General features: G+C 36.2%; 2 protein-coding genes and 4 non-coding genes across 6 annotated transcripts; 4 read left to right on the top strand and 2 right to left on the bottom strand.

The window, feature by feature from the left end:
• Positions 1 to 360: 360 nt before the first annotated feature.
• On the bottom strand, positions 361 to 463 carry LOC137965069 (U6 spliceosomal RNA). The gene has a single exon (XR_011116000.1). It is a non-coding gene; the product is annotated as a U6 spliceosomal RNA (small nuclear RNA).
• A 5,620-nt stretch (positions 464 to 6,083) lies between these two features.
• LOC137943906 (probable arabinosyltransferase ARAD1) lies at positions 6,084 to 14,430 on the bottom strand. Its single transcript, XM_068789344.1, has 9 exons — positions 13,773 to 14,430; positions 13,414 to 13,587; positions 11,376 to 11,533; positions 8,728 to 8,875; positions 7,952 to 8,067; positions 7,724 to 7,862; positions 7,154 to 7,264; positions 6,905 to 6,973; positions 6,084 to 6,367 (listed from the first exon to the last, which is right to left on the bottom strand). Exons 1-9 carry the CDS (start codon positions 14,265 to 14,267, stop codon positions 6,248 to 6,250), a joined length of 1,530 nt encoding a protein of 509 aa, XP_068645445.1. The 5' UTR covers positions 14,268 to 14,430; the 3' UTR covers positions 6,084 to 6,247.
• A 608-nt stretch (positions 14,431 to 15,038) lies between these two features.
• LOC137943912 (large ribosomal subunit protein uL16-like) lies at positions 15,039 to 17,405 on the top strand. The gene is made up of 2 exons (XM_068789357.1): positions 15,039 to 15,104; positions 16,479 to 17,405. The coding sequence occupies exon 2, from the start codon at positions 16,488 to 16,490 to the stop codon at positions 17,154 to 17,156; it is 669 nt and encodes a 222-aa protein (XP_068645458.1). The 5' UTR covers positions 15,039 to 15,104; positions 16,479 to 16,487; the 3' UTR covers positions 17,157 to 17,405.
• On the top strand, positions 15,391 to 15,474 carry LOC137965358 (small nucleolar RNA Z159/U59). Its single transcript, XR_011116061.1, has one exon. It is a non-coding gene; the product is annotated as a small nucleolar RNA Z159/U59 (small nucleolar RNA).
• LOC137965352 (small nucleolar RNA Z159/U59) lies at positions 15,905 to 15,986 on the top strand. Its single transcript, XR_011116060.1, has one exon. It is a non-coding gene; the product is annotated as a small nucleolar RNA Z159/U59 (small nucleolar RNA).
• LOC137965422 (small nucleolar RNA R21) lies at positions 16,060 to 16,136 on the top strand. Its single transcript, XR_011116071.1, has one exon. It is a non-coding gene; the product is annotated as a small nucleolar RNA R21 (small nucleolar RNA).
• Positions 17,406 to 18,386: the final 981 nt, after the last annotated feature.

Genomic DNA, 18,386 nt, shown 5'->3' with positions numbered 1-18,386 from the left:
CAAGTATGGATACTTTCAATCTAAGTGATAAAAGATATATTCTTTCACTTCTTGCCAGATTTAAGTAAATCCACCAAAACCTCTAAACCACTGAAATGAGGACCGCAACTATTCCCTATCGAATCGGAGTCGTAAAGACGGTAATAAACCATATGGAGAAGAATGCTCTCAGTTATAGGATAGAGAGGATAAGAAACAACGAGTAGAAGATAACTTTGTTCCTGAACTTTCGTCTTTCTGGAAACGAACTGGCTGTGGAAAACTGAAGTCGAAAAGAAGCAATTACTGGCTCAGAAAACTCCATGGAATCAGCAAACTTTTCTTGACGAAGAGATGAGTTCAAAGGAAAACAAGGTGAAAAAAAATTTGGACCATTTCTCGATTTGTGCGTGTCATCCTTGCGCAGGGGCCATGCTAATCTTCTCTGTATCGTTCCAATTTTATCGGATGTCTCCGAAGAGACACAAGGATAGGCATTGCGATTCTAAATAAAGCCGTAAGTTTTCAACGCAGTAATATATGTGGGATTATATTTTTCGCTTCCGGTTCGGATATCTGGGTTCGGAAGCAACCTCGAGATCGAATCCCGGTCTCGACGCTGCGCATACAATTTTGATATGGTAATTGCTGCTTCAATACTGTGAATCGTAGTGCAAATAATTAACTGAGGATTGTAAAAATTTTACTCTTTATCTTATCATTTTTAGCTCTATATTTATTGTAATTTAAATTATAATATGTTTATATTTCCTCTACTTGCATATTCAATTTACTATTTAATAAATCACTAAAATAATTACAGAATAAATACATATGTTTTTTAGATTAATTTTAATTTTAATTTTTATGTTTATTTACATTTTTGTACCTATTCGGTTTCTATATATTTAATTATTTTATTTTATTTCTCTTCTGTTTAATTTAATTTAATTATTTTATGTTTCTTGCACCTCCCGACTCTGCCTATAGAAAACAACCATATAAAATTTATTTATTAGAGAATTTGAGTATGGTATCGGACCTCAGTCTAGAAACTACCTTTTTTAAAAAAAATTAATAAAATAAAATTTACTTATATGATATTTAATTATTATTTTATTATTTTATATTTTTTAAATAGATTTTAAGAAATTATGAAAACTCTTTAATTTTTTACTAACTAAAAATTATTATCTATTATCAACTCTTATATCAATATATATAAATTTTCATTATAATAAATAATAAAATAATATATATACTATAAGTTTATAATAAATATCTTTCCCTGTCCCTTGGTGGGTTCCCCCCTCATTAGGTGAAAGGATAATACTTTATATTTTGTGTGATTATTAATATATTTCAACCAGGCAGTTGGTGTTGAGGTATGCGGAAGAGACTCTTAACCAGTCAAATACAAAAAAAATCAATACCCAGTTTCATTGAATTTAAAAGTGTAAATAAATTTTTGCAAATCTCTAGATAAAATCCCAGAAAGGGGGTTAGTCAACATTGGAGTTGAAGTTAGATTTCAAATGCAAGGCAATGATTTGATTCAACTTCAATTTTTCCTTGGGTGTTAGTGTAGACGATTTCAAATGAATTGAAAAATAGATTCCAACGTTAGTGCCCCACAAAAAAAAAAAAAACAAGAAAATGAGTAACCTTTTATAATATACTTAAATAGAACATATGCCTAAATAAATAATTAACTAAAATAAACATGGTTACTACACTAATAAGTGATTTAAAATATATTAATATATCAATTAATGAAATACTATATTATATTAATTAATGATTATAATTTATTATAGAATAATATAATAATTATGTGTGACTATAATAAATTATAAAAAATAATAAATAAGTAAAAAATAATATGTAGTATTAATTAATAATATATTTTTATAAAATTAAAAATAATTAGTTTAATTAATTATAAAAATGCACATGTTTGGTCCGATCATGCTGAACCGGATTATGTTAAATAGTAATAGCCGCTATGTTATCACAAAATAAATTCATTTCATGGCTAGGGGCAAAGCCAATTTCAGTTAATAGTGTACAAAGCCAGAAAAGCTGACAAAGATCCTTAGCCATCCCATGAAACTTAGCTTCACCACTTGATAATGCCTTTTGTTTTTTACTTCTCCATGTAACTAGGTTCTCTCCAACAAACATAAAAATAGCCTGAGTAAATCTTCTATCTGAAATATTCCCTGCCCAATCAACATCTATATAACCTTCAATCCTTAGGTGGTTGTTTGTTGAGAACATAAGTCCTTTCCCATGGAAGGACTTTAGGTACCGAAGAATTTGACTTACAACATTCATAAGATCTTCACTTGGACAGTCCATGAATTGGTTTACTACACTTACTGCATAGGCAATGACAGGTCATGTATGAGAGAGATAAATAAGTTTCCCAACCAACCTCTGGTACCTTCCTTTATCTGTTGGCAATTGGTTTGGGTATTATTCATGCTTATGATTTTGGATTATTGGAGCATATGCAAGCTTACACTCCAGTAGTCCAACTTTAGATAATAAATCAAGGATATATTTTCATTGGGAAAAGAATATGCCTTGCTTAGATCTAGCAACTTCATTTCCCAAAAAATATTTGAGTCCTCCCAGATTTTTCATCTCTAATTTTGTTACCAGTTGCTTTTGAAGTCTGGTTATTTTTTTTTGGGTCATCTCCTGTACTGATTGTATCATTTACATAAACTATCTAAGTTGTTACTTTTCCCCGTTGATGTTTTAAGAATAGTGTATGATCTGAGTTACTTTGTTGAAAACCATATTTCCTCATTGCCAAGCTCAATCGCCCAAACCAAACTCTAGGAGATTGCTTCAAGCCATACAGTGTTCGTTGTAGCTTGCACACCACCCTTCATTTCTGAATTCGCCATATATCCTGGAGGAACATCCATGTATATTTATTCTTTAAGATATGCATGGAGAAAATTATTTTTAATATTAAACTGGTGTAATGGCTGATCACGATTAGCTGCAAGAGATAACAACACCCTAACAATACTTAATTTAGCCACTCATGAGAATGTTTCTTGATAATCTACGCCATATGTTTACATGTATCCTTTTGCTACTACCCTAGTTTATAACGTTTAATTGATCCATCGGGTTTGTACTTGATGGAGAATACCCATTTATACCCCACTATTTTTTTACCTTCAGGTAACAGAAAAAGATTTCATGTCTCATTTTTCATTAATGCCTCAATTTCTTCCGACATAGCTAGAACCCACCTAGGATCTTTTAGAGCTTCATCAACACATGGGAATATGGTGTGACGAGAGTTCACTTACAAAAGATCTTGAGGGATTCAAAGAATTTTTTTGTATATACATAATTGGCAATTAGATATTTTGACATGTGTTCCTTCGTTTCAGGAGAATATCTGTTTAGTGGTTTGCTCCGATTATGCCTGACAGATAATTCATAGCTAGTGACAGAAATATCCGCATCATTTGAATTTTGAGTTGTGGCAGGAATACTTACCTCACTAATATTCTCAGGAGATGGCAGTTGGATACTAAGGAGAGGAGGGATATTGTTACTTCAACTTCCAAAGATGTCATTGTATCAGTATCCTTGAACCTGTCAAATGTCAACCAATTTAGCTATTCTTCTCGTGTTGAAGAGAAGAATTGGATACGATAGGAAAGTAGAAACTATCGAATTCCAGGAATGTGACATCCATAGCCACTTATGTGAGATGAGTAATTGAATCGTAGCATCGATACCCTTTTTTATGTACCCCATATCCCTGTTAAGCACCTAGTCAATACTACCCAAAAAATCGGCCTGTTAGGAGCGGAAGACTTAGGTACTTAACCCTTAGCCCAGGACCATCAGGACCAGGGCGTCCCATAACACCCAGGACCGGGTGCGTGTACTGTGACATCACACCCCCCTTGGGGAGCTGACGCCCACGGCGGCTCACCTGCAGCTAGCCTACTCATGCGGCTGCCCCACTCCTAGTGCCCCTTCGCAGTTCTCCAAGTTGGCCCCTTCTGCATTGTCGCTCCTTTCCGCAAGCGCTTCTCCGGGGATTTGAACTCGCGACTGAGGGTTGACTTTGATACCAAATGTTAAGTACTTAGCCAATACTACCCAAAAGACCGGCCTATTAAGAGCGAAAGACATAGGTACTTAGCCCTTAGCCCAGGACCACCAGGACTAGGGCATCCCATAACACCCAGAACCGGGTGCGTGTACTGTGACAATCCCACAAAAAATCACCAAATAGCTCAAGGATCAAGTTTTGTGCGTTGTTTTTTTGTGGAGATTAACAAACACAACACAACTAAAAATTTGATGTGGAAGCATCAACTCTATAGGTAATGAAACATAGGTTGACAAGACTTGTAGTGGAGTCTTGAACTCAAACACTTTGGAGGGTATGCGGTGAATAAGATGGACTAACGTAGCAACAATAACAATCCAAAGGTGGTTTGGCATATGAGTTCCAAGTAAAAGAGCTCGAACTGTTTCAAGGATATAGCGATTTTCGCTCTACAATACTATTTTGTTGAGGAGTTTGGGGGAATGGGGTTTCATGAATTAGTCCATGATGTTGGAAATAATCACGAAACAATTGATTTACATATTCTCCACCATTATCAAATCGAAGAATTTGAACCATAGCAGAGAACTGAGTTCGAATAATTTTATGAAAAAATTGAAATTTATGGAAGACTTCATCCTTTTGTTTCAACAAATAAACCTAAGTCATTCGAGTACAATCATCAATAAATATCACAAACTAATGAAAACCAGACAAAGTATATTTAGGGAAAAGACCCCACACATCAGAGTGAATCAAAGTAAAAGGTACATTACTTTTGTTCATACTTAAAGAATAATTAACTCGACTTTTAGTTAGAATGCACGTTTCACAGTTAAAGTCTGGAATTGACAAATCTGAAAATAAATCAGGGAACATATGTTTCATATAACCAAATGAAGGATGGCCTAATCAACGATGTCACAGCCAAATTTGTTCCACTTTGAGGTTACTCGGGTAACGCATGTGATATGCTCAACCCATACAGAAATCTTTCATGCTCCCCCACCCCATGATCTCCTTGGTGAGAATATCTTGAATAAGACAAAACGCAAGATAAATAAACACAACATAATTCAGGTTTTTTGGTAACTTGACTTACAAATAATAACTTATGAGAAAGATTAGACACACCTAATGTATTGGATAATGGTAGAGATGGTGACAATATCACTGTTCTTGTTTTTGTTACTGAAGAAATAACTCTATTAGCATTGGCAATGCTAGTTCATCGAGGAGGATTCATAAAAATCATTCACATCAAATGTCATATGGTCCATTGCTCTAGAAACAAGTATTCACGCATTGCAATCAGCCTCTCACGAGGAAAGTATTACCTGGCGGCTATCCGGGGGGGGAATAGCTTGAGGGATCATGCTTGATCAATTACGATCATGGCCCGACCCTACCATTCAGTTATTTTCTTTTTTTAGCAATAATATTTAGTTATTTTTCCGTTTAATTTAGACCAAGAATTACTTAAATAAGGTAAAATAGTCAAGGCAAGGCATGTTCTTTTTAAGCATTTTTTAAACTTCAATTAGGCAACTTTAAATAAATTATTTGAGTGACATTCGTCAATAAAAATTGAATATTAGTATTTTCATAAATAACACATACTTAGGTAGAGGTGACAATTTTACGGGTTTACTTTATTTTTTGTTTAAAGCTTTACTAAATATTATAAAATTGAAACAATTTTTTTACCATATTAAGTATTCAGATAAATTTATCCAATTAACCATTTACCTTTTATTAGATAGAATAAAACAATTAAGGGTTATTCTATGCTTGATCAATCATTTATCCAATTATATATAGGAATAACTCGACAAGCTTTTATTTGAGTGAAATTGAATATATATTTGAGATAAAACATGATTTAAGTACGTTTTTTCTGAGGATTTTATAATATTTAAAAAAATGTCTCGGAGAGACATTTCACTCCTCTGAAAATCTAAAAATTTTCATCCAGTGTCTTGGTGAGACGCTTACACCCACTAGGACATTTTTCATCTCATCCATAACAAACGTCTTAAATATACGGAGAAATTACACTATTCCACTGCCTCTCAGATCGAAGGTGAACAAGATGTCTTGGATGTTTGAATCACATAAACTTCCTTCCAAATCAATAAAATCAACAAAATAGGCATATAGAAACAAGAAAGGTCATGCGAGTTTGGTGACGTTTGGTAGCTTGCAATCACAGGAGCAGGCCGTCCTGGAACCATTCACCAGACGCTGTGACCGAAGCACATGCAGCTTAATGTTTGTGAGCTTCCCTGCAATCTGTTGCAAATATTTGAAACAATATCATTTCCATATTCCTAACATGTGTACACAAACACAAAGGGCTGATCCAATACGAAAAACCATTTGGTACAAAACATGTGAAATGGCTGAGATAACCGTTTTACATGTTTCGCACCAAATGGTTTTTCGTATGATCGGACGGCTAAGATAGCCGTTTCACATGTTTTACACCACATAGCTTTTCATATTGGATCAGCCGTGCACAAACACATTCACATATACATATTCATACACACACATAGGCAAGGTAAAAGAAATACCACTGCTGTTAACTACTTTGGCTACTCTTATAACACCTTCTGATCGAGTGTTTTATCATTTACAGGTTTAGATCACCAGAGATCACAAGGCCCACCTCACAGATTTCCTATAGGATTAAACTAATCTTCTTTTTTGTTTTTTGAAAAGTTTCTTATAGAATTTTTTTCCTCAAAAGATTTTTTGAACTCATAGCACATATCATGGTCAACCTCATTCACTTGATTCACCATAAAGGAAGAAGGTATCACATACCATTCTCCAGGTCAAGTCTTCCGGACCTAAAGGCTGAGCTGGGCTTGAATATAAAAAATGCCTCGAGTACTGCAGAGATCAAGACACCGAATCAATCAGTTACATGCATCATCTTGTTTTGGTCAAAGAGATATCATCATCCTGTTTATCTTTCACAAAATAAAACACAAGACAGTACCAAAAAGAGAGAGAAACCCTCTGAAGAGACCTTAGAATAAAAACGTCTAGGAAAAGAGAAGAACCACAAACCTTAGCCAGGCTAGCTTGCATTTCCCTTATTTTCTCAGGTCTGATACTCTTGAGGAAGTTTACAAGCCAGCCAGTTTGTATAGCATCGCTGGAAGAAACAAATACAGCTATCTGCACATTATAGGGAATTTCAGAATACAGTCAACAGATGCAGTTAGTCAGCCAAATAGAAAATAATAAGCACAAAATCTTTAAATCAAATTAAAAAAGAATATACATGGATCATTTGCATCTACCAACACAAAAATGGACATGAACCAGTAGAAATTGCATGGTCAGGAGAGAGGATTTATACAGGAACTGTAAAGGGCACTAATGTAACAATGCATATGAATATGAGGAAACAAAAATATTTTTACTCAGGAAGTGTATACATGCTGCACTCAACAAGGCCGGTGCACAAATAAATTAAACAACTCAAAAAGGCAAGCAATGTTCAAGATGGTATGGATGTCAAATTACTAGAGACTGGAAATATGAACATAGAATGAATTCAAACATTTTCTCCAAAGAATTTGTACAGAATTTACATCCTGGAGTAATTTAACCAACAAAATGAATGATGCATACCTTCCTATAATCAAGTAACCCTTCAAAAGGTAGTTCTAGTTCATCACTGACTATGACTGGGATGCAGCCACTGACTATTGCATCGAACAGCCTAGCAGATGATGGAGTATCTCCCGCAGGGCTCAGGCAGAAAAGGGCTCTGCAGAAATTGAAAGCCATCTGATTACATCCATGAAAGCAAAACACTGAAAAAACAGAAACACAGAGAAAACGCCAACCATATTTTACCTACGCATCCCATGTTGAGCTGCTTCTTTTCCACCCTCACCAGCACTGCCCTCGACCATAACAACACCTTCAACTCCCTGCAGCACTGCTACAAGTTTTCCACGAATTTTTCCTCCCTGAAGTGTATTGAATTGTGAAGTTAGTTGACACAACTCTAAATTTTAAAAAATAGCATAACAGAAACAAAAGCACAGGAAAAGAGAGTGAAATAAGAAAAAAGAAAATGAAGACGAAAAGAAAAAAGAAGTAGAGATAGAAGACACATAAGGATATATCAAGTTAGAATACAACTAGACAGAGCAAAATGAATAGAACACGCAATAAAACAACAAAAATGCTACACATCCCATCCCCCAAGGCTAAGATGTACATCCTGTCTTTTGCAGTACTCTGTCTTCGCCCTTTTTTATGACAAATACTTGGGCTAAATCTTACATTGTAGGGGAGTTCTTCTTTTATTTCTCATACATTTCATATTTTTTGTGTACACAGAAATTGATAAACCCCAAGATTATGTTTATGATGATAAAGGTTCCGTTTTTATTTCCTTATGTCCCTTTGGATCAGCTTGAGACACATGTATGAACCAGAAACCACAATCAATCAAATGTTTGAATTCAAATGGAGGTGAAATTGTTCATAAATGAGCTAGGAAACCACTCCAATGTGCACTCATGGTAAAGTCACACAAGGAGGTTTTCAGAAGCTGTAACAAACTGAATCTGATCAATCAAAACTTAACATGAATCAAAATCCAAAAGGAAGAAAAAACTTACAGCATTCCTTTTAAGCCTCCCTCGAAAGAAAAGAAATGTTTTGCGCTCAGGTTGACTTTCTGAGAAACATTTGGAATCGCAAACTTCAACATTTGGTACATAAGGAAGAATGAGATCCTTTTCAAGCCAGACTTGTCCAGGCTTGTACCTGTGTGTCGTCAGAAAATCAATTATGACACTTTGCATTAGGCCAGTGGCCATATAAGCCTACTCAGCTGATAAACAAAAATGTCAACTAAGACGAGCAAGCTACAACAGAAACAGACTAAATTACAAAATGCCATAACTTGCAAGGGACAAAATGAATCCTAGTGTCATCAGCAAGTTGCTAGTAACAAACTTAAAGAGGATCATGTATCAGAATCATCATCACAGTTATTCCAACTATGCTGGGGTCAACAAGCTGAATCCTCCTCCACCCTGATACAACATTTGCCAACTCATATAGTACGTTGCCTTCCTCAAATCTTGCATGACCAGTTGCCTGCATATATTTTTCAGCCATCTCCATTTGTTGCTGGTCTATCAACCTCAGCAAGACCCTTCTCACCTCCACCAAACATGTTCTTTTCTCATATAATAGTTCTGCTACTAAGAGGTCTCTGACATGTCCTTTCTAGGTTGATGCCACACATTCATCTCAACCTTCTATTTGTCACCCTCATCTTCTGTAGATACTACACCATTTAATGTGCAGCATCCATAGTATAATTTATAGGAGGTAAATAGGGAAGAAAAGCATCTCAAAAAGCTAGACTAAGTGCTAAAGAGGTTTAAAAAGAATGCAGAACAAAGAATGAATAAGGGACTGAAATCACTGAATGTGGGTAAAATACCTGACAACTATGGTCATCTTTATTCATGGGTGCTAATAACATTTCAAATTGAAGAAAAGCATGTTGGATGTCCAAAGAACATGGAAGCCGGACAAAAGCCATGAAATCAAGAAACAAATAAATACTATCCTCACTTGGAAGCAAGACCACCTAAAAACTTGCTTCTTCCTTTTTTGGTTCAATTATTTTTAACTAGTTTCAGAATGCAATAGCATTCATGGCAGCATGGGAATGACACCCATGTGGTTCCAGAAGGTCTAAAGTCACTGCAAATTTTAATTTCTTGATTTAGATAGTCAGTCACTTGCTCACACTATCTCTCAGGGAACTCTTTGGCTAACTCTTTATCAAGTGCAAGAACAAACAACATCTCATTGCCGCAGAGCCCATAAAATGTCTGTCCCAAAAAATAAAAATTAACAGTTCTATCTTGTCTGTGAAAGTTAATGTTGTCAAGCAGAACAATTCAAGTTCTGTGCCCAGCAACTTTCTTAGTTTCAAACCAAGCCAAAATCAAATTGTTCCTGAAGGGTTTTTACTTTGTGACAGAATTGGTAGGCTGGTTCATCCCTTTGGCTTATCCCCCCAATTCATCTGTTATTTTTACACCTAAAGCATCCTTCTGCCTACAGTTTCTTCTTTTTTTTTTTACCAAAATCAAGCTCCTCCTCTTAGCCCTTTCCCACTAATAATAACAAAAATAATTAGTTTGAGTATTCAATTTTCCTTTGTTTTTTAAACAATGGCTGCCAATATTGCCTCCATAACTAACAGCCACCAAATATTTGCCCATCACATAGCACTCTACACACTAGTCACCATTTTATTTATCCTCCATTTAGTTTATGTTTTTCAAACTCCCATTTCTTCCAAATGACAAAACCTAGGTAACTGAAAAAGATTGTTTGGAAAATTAAAAGGACCTGAATCTACATGAGACTCACATTCTCTTCAATTCCTCAACCAGAACAGGATGTGGCTGTTAACATTATCATCCTCTAAAACACATAAACAAACATGAATACTTATATCGGCAGTTAGTTCATCCAAGCATATAATGTATTAACTGCCGACATAATCTATATTAAACTTATATGTAGGGCAAGAACTCTTTCTTTGTTTCTCTCCTTTTAATTGTGTCATATGAATTGTCCACAAACCTTTGTAATTTTTCTTTTGCTCTGTATGTTTCTAGCACTACCCTCTTGTGGGGAGCTTCCTTTGTATATCCCTTTCTCCTTTATTCTCAAATCACAACATTTCAAAGAAAAGTTCATCCAAGCAAATCCAAAACCAAATACCATAAAAAGCTGATCATTGTGGTATGCTGACAGTCTTCTCGCCCCAATGGTTATAGCCACCTCATAATCCTTGATATTGATAGTCTCTCAGAAGAACTTTTCTCCCCTCCAACCAAATCTGGTATATATGCACCAATATACACGTGCATACATGTCATTTCTAGCAAAATACTTCCTACACTACCCAAAACAGAATCTCAATAGCTCACAAAACTTAGAGAACATGTTTCTCAAATATCTAAAAATTTAATTCTTTACCAGAATGAGATTTGAATTCCATATGAGAAAGGAATTCTCTGTTTTGTGGTGCCTAAATTCATCAATGACTGTCCTCTATTACTCTCTCAGGTTCCACGTTTTTTTTTTTCAATAAGGGAGTTCCTGAGGTAAATCTATCTTAATAATGCAATTCTAAACACATTAACCAACCTTCCCTCCTCCCAATCTAAATATGTTAAATAAATAAAATCATAAATTAATAATGAATGAAAAAAGTTTGTCAGATAATAACCAGTTCCCAGTAGAATCCATGTCAGGTAGAAGCCAAATAGCTTTCTTCATGAATCTACGAACAGACTTGAAAGACCAAGGATGATGAACTGGAAGAATATGGTCTCTTCCTTCAGATCGCTGCCAGGCTGGTTGGTCTGTTACCCACTTCAAAGCCTCCTACGTACACAAGATAACAACAGATAAGAACTCAACTTAGAGTATGAACTAACAAGAATAGAAGATACACTAGATCTTAATTGCACCCAACAGTTATCCAATAAAGAGTCTTCCAAACAACACGAGTTTGCATGAAATCAGTTATTACAGAAAATTTATCAATGATATGATCTTTATAACAGAAGTATTATATTTTTTTGCCTCAATGTTATCATCTGCAAATCAAAACTTTATATGTTTTACTCTACATCCATATGTCAAAGAGACTGCTGCTTTGGCTCATTGAAACATGATTTACTTGTAGTCACTCACTCTCAAAAAAACAAAGCAAAGATTATGCCTTCAACAATATAAAAGTACCATCATGACCAATGAGAAATTCAACAGAAAAGGAGACTCAACGAACATTAAACGCATTGATATTGGCAATTAGCTATTGACAAGATTAAGGTCTTTAGCTGTTGACAAGATGATTTGGTGGCCTGATAAAAGCGAAAGTTTTTCCGTGTCCTCTGCTTACAGTTTTATCAATGGTTGGCATTCAAATCAAAGGGATCATGAGATTTTCTTTTCATGGCGTCTTTATGCCCTGCCAAAATAAAATTCTTCATATGGAGTGCCTGCCTAGGAAAGATACTCATGGCAGATGTACTCAAGAGAAGAGGACATCCAGCTATTGATCCTCTTTGTCCTCTCTGCAACTCTGAGGTCGAAACAGCCAATCACATCCTGCTCCAATGCTCTTTCTCCTGGACTGTGTGGACTTCCATCCTCTGTAAGACTGGGTTGCAATTTTGTATGCCAGCTAATCTGATTTCTTTCAAAAAGATGCTCATTGGTTCTCCCCTTCGTAGACTTGGAAAGCTTATAATATCCGCTTGCACTGGTTTCATTCCGTTGGGGCTTTAGAATGAGCGTAACCGCAAGCGTTTTGATACTAGAAGTGATTCTGCAGTAAGGGTCGATGATCGTGTGTCGGGCCAAATCTCAGCATGGCTCCTTACTAAGAAGTCTTTCTCCTCCTTTGTTGGTTCATCTATCCGCGATAATTGGAGTAATAATGCAAAGATGCGGTGTAGAACCAAGATCCCAGTCATGTAGGAATGGACCCCCCTAGAGCATGGTTTCCTTAAGTTAAATTTTGATGGTTCTTCTTTCGGCAATCCTGGAATTGCTGGTTTTGGGGGTGTTATCTCGGATTCCTCCAGCAATCAATGTATGTTGTATGTTGGTCCGTTAGGCATTGTTGACTCAACGATGGCTGAGCTCCAAGGTCTTCACAATGGGCTCCGCGTTTTTAGAGACAATTATAGTGGTCCTCTTCACATTGAAAGGGAGTCAAAGGTGGTAATTGGTTGGTGCGAATATGCATTCTCCCCCCCGGTGGCTCCATTGGGATTCTGTTCGGGAAATTCTTAAAATTGCCTCTCAATTTTCTTGTATTTGATCTCACATTCCGAGATCTACTAACTCGGCAACATATGTGTTTGCCAAGTCAGGAACAACCTTTCAATCTCTTGTTATAAGGGATATGCTCCTGGGTTCTTTGTAATTTTCTTTGTTAATATATACATCATTTCCAAAAAAAAATATTGGCAATTTTACTTTTATTCCCACATTAGAACTTATGAAACCACATTTAATATCTTTATCATCTAGAAGGAGCTTCCACGTTGAAAGGAAAAATCTTTAGTGAGGCTGGATGGGTGAAATAATTGAAAATAATCCAGCAACGAAAGAAATCGACAAACATTAGTTTCTAAGCTTTGAAATATGAACTTAAAGTAACCCAATAAATTATTGCTAGTAGGTTACCCTTGAAATTTAAAGCAGGCACGCAAAAATCACAGGAAACATAAACCTTGGACATGCGCCCACACCCTGTATAATGCTTTGCACGGTTGTTTCTCCAACAAGAAGTAGCTGATGGTGGTGAAAAAAGGAATGTAGAACAGATCTGCATCCTCTTGTCGATGAACTCTCACAACGTTTTTCAAGAGCCTTTCTGACTCTGGAGCAATCAAATCCGCCCATAGCCAATAATCGATAGAATGCTGTAGACATTAACCGAAAGAACTTTAGCACTTGATTTTCCAGTGCGAAAATAGAACTCCATAAATGGTGAGGACCACCCAAATAGTATCAGAAAAAGAGAAGAAGAAGAAGAAAAAGAAGAATTTCTTTAAAAACATAAAAAAAAGTCAGTGCACCGTGGACAATTACTTTAACAAGGAGGTACCTGTTCAATTAACCGATGCACAGGGCTTCCGTTGGAGGTCAGATTCGCTGTATTCTTGTACGTATTCCGAAATAACCAGAGCAAGTCGTACGTAAACTTATCTGGCATTTCATAAACATAAACCCTCAAAACCCCCGTTCTCACATCAATAGAGTTCTCATAAAACCGCTCCGTTTCTCTCTGCCACATCGCGTCATCCAGCTCGTTAGCAGATCGCCAGCCATCAACAAAGTTGGAAGTGACCAAAGCCTTAGAATTCCGAGATGCAGAGGTGAGAAAAGTCTCCAGAGAAGAAACAAAGGAGTAATTAGGTCTGGGAATCGAGCTTTTGGAGGGTGAGACGGTACTGCGATGAGAAATGAGGGAGGAAGAAGGGAAGTGTAGGAGAAATGCGGCGAGGACGAGGAGGGAGAAGCATACAAGAAGAGTCACTGGGGAGGCAGAAAAGGGGAACGAGAGATGGCGAGATCTGGATTGGAGATGCTTCCCGGCCATCAGTTGAGAGCACACGACGGTCCTTGCAGTTGGGACCTTAATAAGGGAACAGAACTTCAATCGCAGAGTAAGAAATGAAGCCTAACTCTGCAAAATGCAATGAGGGCTAATGATCAACGAATGTTCTGGGCATCCAATGTTTCAGAATTCCCCTCTCTCGACTCTCGACTTCCTGATTCAATATTATACGCTTTTTTTTTATGAATTTTGGCTGAAAATTTATATTGTTATTTTCTAAAATACATATTTTTAATAAACCTTCATATAAAATCTTATTACCTTACTAGAAAATTATATGAAAATAAATAAAATATTAAATACAAAATTATCATGAAAAATTATCTTGTGATAATTGTAAAAAATATTAATTAAAAAATATTATATATTTTTCCAACCCATTTGGCCTTACGTGGAAAATTATAAGATTTTTTTAATAAAAAATTTCAACTAAAATACATATTTATAAGAAACATGAAACACTAATAATTCTTAAATAGTATAAATGTTTTTCTTTTTCCGCATTGGATTTTTAACTATTTATTTAATAAACACAAAAATAGAAACAATTTCATTGTCACCGACACCGTGACACCCAAAGCACCGGTTCACAGCGCACGTCACGATTGTTCGGCGTGAACTGCATGCAAGGGCTATTCCGATAATTTGGAAAATTAGAAACCCATTTCCGTAAATATGGGAAACTTTGCTGAAGACCGTTCAATGAACACTCAGCGGTAGGGTTAGGGCTTCGCTGGCTAGGTTGTCTATATAATCTCTCGGATCCCCTGCGTTTGCCGTATTACTCTTAGAGCCGTGACGGCGGAACGAGCCATAGAGGTCGGTTTGCCTTCTGTGGTTTACGAGACTCGTTTTCTCACCTTTCGTCGGGACGTTTTCGAATAATATGTTCTTAATCTCTAGTACGAAAGATGTCAACTTTGTGAGAGTTCGAATAGTTTCTTCTTCTGATTCTAATTTGTTGTCGTTTCGTTACTGGAATCGATTTTTTTTCTCTTCATTTTTTATGTTCGAAAGGAATTTGAGTTATATTTCTTTTGGCGCTTTTCTATGTTCCTTTTTTTTTTTTTCTGAGCTGAGACAGATTGAAATGGGAAGATGAATGGTCTCTGAGGATGATTCTAACAAAACTTTCGTTCTTCTGAGCTAAACCATGCGGAAAGTTTTTGGAGACCTGAACTGAGGAGGCTTGAATCGTTCTTCCTGCTTTCAGTTTATCTTTTGTGTTTTCGTATTTTGGTTCCTTGGCGTAGTCCTTCATTTGGGTATTTTCTGTCTACTATCATGATTTAGTTTCTGTCTGCGGTCATGATACTTCTTTATCTCAGTGACTCTCTTATGGAAAGATCGTTGGCATTAGCATGTTGTTTTCAGGTTGGCAGTGGATGCCAGATTCTCTAGTCTGGAATTTCTTTCTGTTTGTACTATTCAGTTAAAGGATTATCTGTAATTTGATTAGTATTTTTGTCGCAGTTTTGATTATTGATTTCTTTGGAGTTCAAATGAAATTATTTGAACCATCGAAGAACGTCTCAAGATTTTTGGCCCCTGTTTGCATATCTTGAAATATTTTTCTTTTCTCGAGGGAAGTCTTTTTTTTTTTCAGACAGAACCATATTGTCTCTGAGGATGATTAATTAAAACTTTCGTTCTTCTGAAAAATCCATGTGGAAAGTTTCTGGAGACCTGAACTGAAGAGACATCAGGATTATGTGTTACAATTTCACAATTTTAGTGTTGTATCTTTTGTAGATGTTGTTGTGGCATAATATACTATCCCGGTGAAGATTATTGTGCATAATAAAAGTAGTGGGCTGATCTCCATGAATGATTTCTATATTCTGAGGGATTGCTTTTGTTTCTTGACTACTTTAAAAAAAAAGCTTTTGTCCTTTGACAACCATTACCATAGCAAGATCAAGTTGTAGCTGATCGGGTTCATAATAGCTGCCCGATTGTCCTTTATATTACTGTGTTATTGTGCTTTGTTAGTCGATCATCTTTTTTCTTTTTTGAAGTCATATAAAAGCTCCCAGTGATTGAACATAAAACTAGTTTCAGCCTTGTCTGAATTCATCTGTTGAAATTTGAGTTGTGATTCTGAGGGAGTTCTGTATTGCCTTTTTCTTTTTTCATTTTTTATGATTGTATTATGTTTTTGTTATTTATGAAGCTATCTTGATCATTTCACAGTGAGCCATCATGGGTAGAAGACCAGCACGGTGTTATCGACAGATCAAGAACAAACCTTATCCGAAGTCACGATATTGTCGTGGTGTCCCTGATCCTAAAATCAGGATCTATGATGTGGGTATGAAGAAGAAAGGTGTGGATGAATTCCCCTTTTGTGTGCATCTTGTTAGCTGGGAGAAGGAGAATGTGTCCAGTGAAGCCCTCGAAGCTGCTAGGATTGCGTGCAACAAATATATGACTAAGTTTGCTGGTAAAGACGCTTTCCACCTACGCGTCCGGGTTCATCCCTTCCATGTTCTGCGAATCAACAAGATGCTTTCCTGCGCTGGAGCTGATAGGCTCCAAACTGGTATGAGGGGTGCCTTCGGAAAGCCTCAGGGGACTTGTGCAAGAGTCAGTATCGGGCAGGTCTTACTCTCTGTTCGATGCAAAGACAGTAACGGCAACAATGCTCAGGAAGCTCTTAGGAGGGCAAAGTTCAAGTTTCCCGGTAGGCAGAAAATCATCGTCAGCAGAAAATGGGGTTTCACGAAGTTCAGTCGCACTGACTACATCAAGTGGAAGGAAGAGAACCGAATTACTCCTGACGGAGTCAATGCAAAACTATGGGGTTGCCATGGTCCTTTATCTAAACGCGAACCCGGAAGGGCGTTTTTGTCTGAGGAGATTAGAGTTTGAGCATCCCCGCGCATTCTTTGACTGTAAAACCGCATTCTGAGATCATTTGATGCAGTGTGTAATCATTTTGTTTCTGCAGTTGGAGTTTACGAGGATGTAAATTATTCTGGGGAATATACAGAAATATTGTATGCAGTGATGAATATTTGATAGGTTTCAAGATTTAGAGAGTATTGATACAATAAATAGATGTTGACAGTGTTTTTTGGGACTAGTTCTCAAAGATGGATGGATATTTCCAGATGTTAATGATTAAATGACATGCACAACTGTTGGGAAAATAGAAATGCCCGTTTTGGATTCGTTAGTCCCTCACTTTTCCGGGAAACGCAGATCTATCTGGAAAACATCGGGCTCGACCTAATTCGATCCTCTACGCTCTCGCCTCTGATGTTCTCCAGCGATCTACTTCTGCTGTGAAAATGTCAGAATAGTAGTGGTGAATCTTTTATGCTATGTTGCTTTTTGTGCTTATATCTGTCTGTTTCATGTATAATTAATGCATTTGAATCTTAGTAGTAGTTATGTTTCCCATCATTTTCTTCAGTCTTTCTACTTCGTATCTTTTATTTGAATGACAAATTCCTGTTAATGCCAAAGTGGTCACGGAGGTTTCTCAATATATTCATCCTATTTCTCTAAACATAGGTGCTAGGAGACACAAATAATTATGGTGGATTCGAACAAGTTTCTTGCATTACAAATGCACTTTTAGATTTTATCCAAGAAAGACACAATGTAAGAGCATTGGTCAATGATTTTTTTTATTTGAGTCCAAAACCTATTCCAAAATGACTAATTAACTTAGGAAGTTTATTTCCGAACAAATGAACTCAAAATCTTTGTACTTATTAATCCATTTGGGACTATTCCTTAACAAAGTGTTTGCCTTATTCATATAAATATCTTGTTAATATATAGTGAAAAAGAAAATGTGAATGTAATGCATCTTTTGTTCTTCATGGCAACATAAATCATTTTTTGAATATTTACTTAGTACAGTAACTAGTATTTTTGTTGGTAGAAATTGGTTTCGTTTACTTGTGATTTTCATATTGAATTATTGTGAAGCAGTATCAGTGATACCAGAGCCCTCTATCGATTTCTTGTTAACCAGCCCAACATTCCTAAGAAAGTATGAAGCAAAACCAAGCTTCCTAGCAGAAAATCTAATTGATTCAGTTCAAGATTGGCTTGGAATCCTTTATATGGTTTCTATTGTGGAATTTC

Source organism: Aristolochia californica, unplaced genomic scaffold (genome assembly GCF_029961685.1).
Source record: "Aristolochia californica isolate CCGP_79_NKW_82.1479 unplaced genomic scaffold, dmAriCali1.0.hap1 SCAF_1, whole genome shotgun sequence".
Lineage (NCBI taxonomy): Eukaryota > Viridiplantae > Streptophyta > Magnoliopsida > Piperales > Aristolochiaceae > Aristolochia > Aristolochia californica.
Note: the sequence above shows the minus strand (reverse complement) of the source record. Positions and strands in the feature narration are given on the sequence as shown.